This window comes from Poecilia latipinna, unplaced genomic scaffold, assembly GCF_001443285.1.
Source record: "Poecilia latipinna isolate Pla-1442-1.1 unplaced genomic scaffold, P_latipinna-1.0 Scaffold2581, whole genome shotgun sequence".
Lineage (NCBI taxonomy): Eukaryota > Metazoa > Chordata > Actinopteri > Cyprinodontiformes > Poeciliidae > Poecilia > Poecilia latipinna.
This window is the reverse complement of record NW_015115197.1, coordinates 1-7,508: the sequence shown is the minus strand read 5'-3', so window position 1 is coordinate 7,508 and position 7,508 is coordinate 1. Positions and strand designations below refer to the sequence as shown.

Sequence of the window (7,508 nt, the reverse complement as noted above, 5' to 3'; positions counted from 1 at the left end):
CATCAGTCATGATGAAGAGCATCTTGTGCTGAAACAGGAGACTGATGACATGTTGGTGATTCCTTCTAAAGTGAAAAGAATCCACAATGAAACAAAACAACAGAGGAACCAACTCATCTCTCTTGGTTCTGTTGAAGATGAGAACCAGGATCAGGAAGGAAGCAATTCTGAAGATCCAGGAAAAAAGAGAGATGAAGAACAGAAACAAAAAGAAAGATGCCAGAAAATCAAACGGCAGAAAATAAAAACTTGCAGTTCAAAACAAAAAAGTCACAATAAAGCTCACCCAGACCAAAAATTATATCCTTGTAAAATTTGCAGTAAAAGCTATTCTCAAAAATCTTCTTTGACTCGACACATGGGAGTTCACACATGTGAAAAACCGTTCACATGTTCAATCTGTGGAAAACATTACAATTCAAAGGACACTTTAAAGGATCACAAGAGGTCTCACATGGGTGAGAAGCTTTATTCATGTGTGACCTGTGGAAAACATTTTCGTTGTAAACGTCATCTAAAACATCACATGAGAGTTCACACAGGGGAGAAACCTTTTCCATGTATGATTTGTGAAAAAAAGTTTAGTTATAACAGCGAATTAGCTGTTCACATGAGGTCTCACACAGGTGAGAAGCCTTTTTCATGTGGGATCTGTGGAAAACAATTTAGGTACAAAAGTTGTTTAAATGATCACATGAAAATTCACACAGGTGAAGAACCTTCATGTACGATTTGTGAAAAAAGGTTTAGTACAAACAGCAGTTTAACTATTCACATGAGGTCTCACACAGGTGAAAAACCTTTTTCATGTACGATTTGTGAAAAAAGGTTTAGTAATAACAGCAATTTAGCTATACACATGAGGTCTCACACAGGTGAGAAGCCTTATTCATGTGTGATCTGTGGAAAACATTTTGGTAACAAACGTTATTTAAAATCTCACATGAGGTCTCATACAGGTGAAAAACCTTTTTCATGTACTATTTGTGAAAAAAGGTTTAGTACAAACAGCAGTTTAACTATTCACATGAGGTCTCACACAGGGGAAAAACCTTTTTCATGTACGATTTGTGAAAAAAAGTTTACTTGTAACAGCGAATTAGCTATTCACATGAGGTCTCACACAGGTGAGAAGCCTTATTCATGTGTGATCTGTGGAAAAAAATTTCCGTACAGAAGTTATTTAAATCCGCACATGAAAATTCACACAGGTGAAAAACCTTTTTCATGTACGATTTGTGAAAAAAGGTTTAGTAAAAACGGCATTTTAGCTGTTCACATGAGGTCTCACACAGGTGAGAAGCCTTATTCATGTGTGACCTGCGGAAAAGGTTTTGGTGACAAACGTTATTTAAAACGTCACATGAGTGTTCACACAGGGGAGAAACCGTTTCCATGTACAATTTGTGAAAAAAGGTTTCCACATAAAAGCAATTTAGCTATTCACATGCAGTCTCACACGGGTGAGAAGCCTTTTTCATGTGGGATCTGTGGAAAACAATTTGGCTACAAAAGTTTTTTAAAAGCTCACATGAGAGTTCACACAGGTGAGAAGCCTTTTTCATGTGGAATCTGTGGAAAAGGTTTCACTCGGAGAAGTAGTTTCACTGTTCATATGTGCACATGATGGCATAATTTAAGCCTTAAGTACAAATTTTCTCAGTAACTTGCTGTTTTTAAGTGGAGTATTTACAGCTGGATGACGTTTTGAAAATGTAGCAGCTTTGTTAAAAAAGCATTTCAAATAAGAAATCTTGTTCTAGTAGTTTTACCTTTCCATTTAAATGTTTCTTTTAAAGTGAGTGTCTCCATATTAATTGTTTGAGTTTGAGATTCAGGACAAAAATAAATATTTCTGTTCATTTGATGGCAATGATGCAGACATAAGGTTTATTAAATCTGAGAAGTGTCCTTTTGTGTAAACATGCGCTAGCTAGCTAACAGCTAGCTCGTGACATTTAAACACTGAGCTGAAACACTTTAAAAAATCAACAGATTCTGGTTGATATTATTTACATAACATTTTTTAAGTGAGACATTAATTATCTCTTAAAGGAGCAGTGGATTTAAATGCCTTTAGAGTCATTTTATGTCAATCATTTGTTGTGCTTGTACTTTTTTTGTTGTAATTTCCTGCAAAGTGTATCCATGTTTGCTGTTACTGTATGCAATGTATGCGGTGGTAGATTATAAATTAATTGCGTATTGGGAAAAATACTTTTCTGAATCTGAATATGACATGAATTTGTTTTCATTATTTTGTATTTGAGTTTCTGATTAAAGACAAAAAAAATATTGCTGATTATAAGATGGCAACAATGCAGATTTATTAAATCATAATTAAACCTGACAAGTCTTTTTTTTCCCTGTGTGTAACTATTTATTGACTTTATTCTGTATTGTGGGGTGATTTATTTATTTATTGACTTTATTCCGTATTGTGATGGGATGGCGATCTTTTTGAAACTACACAGAAAAATACTTTGTAAAAACGCACACTGTGACCTCGCAGGTCCAGAGTAAACAACTTCTGGGGTTTAAATGACCCCATCTCATACAGTAAAACCAGGAGGAGAAAAGTATCATCTGCAAAGTGTGTGGAAGAGAGGAAATACTAGCATTACGTTTTACCACCTTAAAATGAAGCATGCACTTGAATGTAACCAGTTACTAAACACTTCTAGTTCAGAGATACAGAAGCATCTAAAAGAAACCAGCGTCAGATTTCTAAAGAAAGCTCTCATATCACAGCTGGGAGAAACGTGAAGTCTTTATTAGATCCTCTAACCCAGCAGAAGCCTCCTCCAGCCTTCTTATCTTTTCATAAAGAGCCTCTGGAGTCTTCAGTCCAGAGTCTGGACTGATGACAGCTGAGCCGTCCTTCTGCCAGACTGTCTCTGACGTACCGAACCCGTCCCAGAACCGGTCCGTCCTGAGGCTCTGCAAGAAGATCAACATCAAGATGAAAAAAGAATCACTGGACTTCACAAAAGTATAGTTTCTCCAGCAATTATGCTTGAAAATATTCTGTCTGCTCTCTTTTTTGCTAAAGTGTAGGAATCTCAAGGTATTTTTTTATTTTTGTGTTTGTAAATTAACTATTTAAGCAGAGAAAAAATATTGTTTCGTTTCATTTTTGTTACTTTATTTCTGCTGGTTGTAGTTACTTCCTGTTACTATAGTGATGGTTGGCTGTATTTTTAACGTGGCCAAGTTCTTACTGCGTTAAAAAATGTTGACAAAAGCATGTAAACGCATCGGCGCAGTTTATTACTAGGAAGAAGAGAAAGTTACTTCATTACTAAATAGTTTTCAACCCCTCAGTTGTAACTGGTGGTTTATGATGCGTTCAGGTTCTGTTTTTTAAATTGTTAATATCAGCAATTTTCCAAAAAGCGGATCAGTTTACACCATTAAACTCGGATCAACACGGAGTGACAGAGATGCTTTTTCCACCTGTGAGTTGGTGAGTTTTTCCTTCCTGTGTGACGATGACAGTGTAGGACACGACGCTGTCCACTGACCCTGCAGAAATAAACAGTTCATTGTTACACAAGCTGCTGGATTTAAAATGGTTTAAACATTAAATGTGGGTCAAAGTTCAGATTCCAGTTGTGCAATGCAGCGAAATCTGTTTGTTATTATTATTATTGTCTGTTGATCTTTATGGTAAGAGATTGTTATTCCTCATCTGGAAAGTTTAGAAGTGATATTCAGAAACCAAATTGAAATTTAAGATAAAGGGAAAATGTTGCCAAACAAAATCTAATTTAAGTAATTAGCAATAAAAAAGTAATTGAAGTTTGTCTTTTATGTTGAAGATATTAAAGTCTTAATTTAATCGACAGAACATGCATAAGAAACTGACAACTAAGAAGAGTTTCATTATAATCGAGCAAAATATTGCAGATTGAAGTTTGTAGCTCTGAAACGCAGCACAATTTACAGCTTTTTATTCTCCTTTCATGCTCGTTCCTCCACGTTTAATAAGAAACTGACATACACTCAAACGAAAAACGGCAGGATGTGACATTTCTGTTTATTAGGAAAGACACTGACCTATGTGGTTTCTCCAGACGCAGAGCAGCATCGTCATAACCAGCAGAAAAAAGCCGGTCACAACAGGAAGCAGAATGTGTGCGAGGGCAGCAGGAGGCGTTTGAAGTCTGGGCCCTTCAAGACAAAAACATAGCTGGTGTGAAATTCTTGTTTATTAGAAAAGATACTGATCTTTGTGGTTTCTCCAGAAACAGAACAACATCGACATAATCAACAGAAAAAACGGTTTTAACAGGAAGCAGAATGTGTGCAAGGGCAGCAGTAGGCGTTTGAGGTCTGCGTCCTTTAAGATGAAAGCATAGCATGTTAGCCGACCTACATACAAACAAAATGGGCAGAGTTAGTAACTATTTCCATTTAGTCAGCTACATTTGCTTGTATAACTTTGTTTTTTGAAAAAATTCACTTTTAGGAGTATTTTTCCGTGGCAGCTCTATGTAAACGCTACACACTCTGAGCTGGCAGGTTGTAAGGTCAGTAAAAACCATGACTGCTCTGAACTTTACAAGTGATCGCAACTCTGAAGAAAGATGTTCAAATTTATACAGAATTAAATGCATTTTTATGGTTACGTCTCATTCAACTGATGGGGATTAATAAACAGGTAATTCTGTTTCTATCCAGTTCATTTAAACACAAATTAAAGTTAAAGTCACCTCAAGAGTCGTCAAAGCAACTCAGACATAGAAATCAATTTGCTCCGTGTTTATTTCAGATGGACTGGATTCACATCGATCTAATCCAATAAAACTACAAACATAAAACAAGGTAATGTTGGGTTAATTCATTTAAAACGAACAGGCAAAAATATAAAAGCACATTTTTGTCTCTTGTTCTTCCATAAATATGATAAATAAATAAAACATGAAGCTTAAAGCTGCAATCAGACACATCAGTAATGCCTGTTTTTGCCTTTTTGTTTGTTTTCATGTTGCTGAGATATTGTATACAAATAGAATTGAACTTATTGATTTATTGATAGATCGATAAGAAACGACTCTTAGATCACCTCTCACTGCCAGCCAGGTTTCTGCTGATTCTCCCACTCCAGAGGCGTTACATTTATAAAATCCTTCATCAGATTTGGAAACGCTCCGGATGGTGAGGCGTCCCGTAGAGCTGCTCCCGACCAGAACCCCGTTTCTATAGAAACGAGTCAGACTGGAGAAAGACCGTGGATTCACTCTGCAGTGAAGAGTCAGGCTTTCTCCTTCACCAACTGGACGTTCAGGTCGTTCCAGGATCAAAGGTGCATCTGAGAAACACAATGTTGAATATTTAATAAGATTCAAGTGAAAAAACCTTTTATTAACTCATTTTACATATGATCCTGTGATGTTTGAGCTGAATATCAGATTTAATCTCAGTGTCAGTAAACAGCAGAGGACACGACTTTGGTTTTAGACTTTTCTTTGATTCTCTCCTGAAACTATTCAGGATCCAAACCGTCCTCCTAACGTCAATCACAATCAATAAATCAATCAATAAATCCAATTAAATACTTGAAAATAACAGCTGAATTATATTTTTCCGTTATATGAAACATGAGGGAGAAAATAATTAATCTGCGTATAGACTTGATATTATCTACAGGATCAGGGACAAGAAAAACATACAATAAAATTATGAGAATAAAGTTATAGTTAATTATTGTAATTTCATAACTTTCTTCTCATGTTATTGGAATTTTATTCTTGTATTATTTAAACTTTTTTTCTCTTAATTTTATGAGTTTATTCTAAAAGTATTTTGACTTAATGCTCAAATTATTTTAACTTTATTCTAATAATGTTATAATTTATGATGATAGTATTTAATATGATAGTATTCTGACTTTATTTTTCATAATAATATAAGTTTATTCTCATAATTTCATGTTTTTCTTAGCATGGCCCTAAAACTCCATCGAACTGTATACCTGCGTTGCAAACATTTTTAGATACTCGTTTCATTCAGTTTTGCTCTGATTCAGGAGGAGAGACAGAAACGCTCATCAAGCCCAGAACATCAAACTCTGATGTCGGATTTTAATAGAAACGTTTCTGTAATCTGAGGCTACAGATTACAGAAACCTCAAACAGGTCGTCTCTCCTCGCTGAGTCAGTCTGACTGTTGAAGTTTCATCCCACCTGTTACACTGATGTTAACGGCGTCGCTGCGTTCGCCGGCTGCAGATTCACACCAGTAAACTCCAGAGTCGCTTTCATACAGCTCAGATGAGATGCATTCAGTATAGCGGACACAGAGTTCATTTATTTGTTTTGATGTATTTCGTCTGACTCTAAACTCAGACGAGTTTCCCTCACAGCTCAGAGTCACAGATTCATACTGGAAGAACTGGGACCTGCTGGGAAAGAGCCTGAGACAAACTGCAGAGGAGAAAAGGTTCTTTAGAATCTGTTTATGGTTGACTTAAATCACAAGAACATTTAAATTATTCATCAGATGTTTTAGTTGAGGTTATTTAGCTAAAACAGAATCACATTTACTTTTGTATTCTCAGCAGTGATGAAGTTTAACAACTAATGAAGTTGATGCAACTTGGAGTTGGTTACCGTTGATCGTCATAAATAATCGATTTGACCTGATAAATCAATAGCGATCAATGCTAACACCAAAACAGGAAATGATCTGATCCAGAGGAGCAGAAAAACTTTTCCCCACAATAAAGTAATAATTCAGCAGAACATGGTTTTCATAAAAAAGTTTCTAGTCACAGTAAGGTGAGAAATGTTTTACTAAAGTTTCTTCTGGACTAAAAAGAAAATTAAATCTAAACCTGAAAAGTGAGTAAGAATCAATAAAACACAAGCTGGTTCAGAACTAAACCATCTTGTTACTTAAAGTAAATTATAGCTGATTTTCACTCACCGATGGCGGCGCAGAGAGCAGTTACCTCCATCCTGAGCTGCTGCACTGACAGAGAGACACTTTGTTCATCTGGTTTTGTGTCAAACGAACCACAACTTCCTGCCAAAATGATCTTCAGGTTCAAAGCTTTCAAACTCAAAGCAGGTCAAACACTTTGGTCCACTGGAGCCTGCAGGAATCAGTGGAAAGTCATCGTCACTCTGACCTCTGGTGCAGTTTGCAGCTACAGGTAACATCAGGTGAACAGCAGATCTGAAATTAAAGGTGCATTCCCAAACTTCATCAGTCCAGGGCCAAGCAGAGGTCATGAAGAGGTGACAGCTGCTGAGACGCCTGAAAACATTAGTGGCCGTTCACCATTTCCATCTAATACGTGTATTACTTATTTCTCCAGTTTCCATGGTGATCATTAAAAACTTTCCTCTGGTTCAGATTTCATTCCAGTAAAAGTCCATAAAGATCCAAAATATCGTTTCTTTATCTTTCTTTATCTGATGCTCCATCAGATAAAGACACTTGTTCATTAACATTAACACCGAAACTGATGGACTTTTTGTCTTCGACACTGCTGAGCTCCA

At 36.3% G+C, this 7,508-nt stretch overlaps 2 protein-coding genes across 2 annotated transcripts in view; one reads left to right on the top strand and one right to left on the bottom strand.

Moving 5' to 3' along the window:
- Nucleotides 1-2,350, top strand: part of LOC106938392 (zinc finger and BTB domain-containing protein 11-like) — a 46,202-nt gene extending 43,852 nt beyond the window's left edge. Inside the window, exon 12 of the mRNA XM_015020427.1 lies at nt 1,296-2,350. Coding sequence (XP_014875913.1) covers nt 1,296-1,627 — 332 coding nt within the window. The 3' untranslated portion in view covers nt 1,628-2,350. The remainder of the gene's footprint in view (nt 1-1,295) is intronic.
- A 402-nt stretch (nt 2,351-2,752) lies between these two features.
- Nucleotides 2,753-7,275, bottom strand: LOC106938394 (high affinity immunoglobulin gamma Fc receptor I-like). The gene is made up of 6 exons (XM_015020431.1): nt 6,931-7,275; nt 6,189-6,428; nt 5,069-5,314; nt 4,060-4,173; nt 3,457-3,525; nt 2,753-2,940 (listed from the first exon to the last, which is right to left on the bottom strand). The coding sequence occupies exons 1-6, from the start codon at nt 6,959-6,961 to the stop codon at nt 2,822-2,824; spliced, it is 819 nt and encodes a 272-aa protein (XP_014875917.1). The 5' UTR covers nt 6,962-7,275; the 3' UTR covers nt 2,753-2,821.
- Between the last annotated feature and the right edge of the window lie 233 nt (nt 7,276-7,508).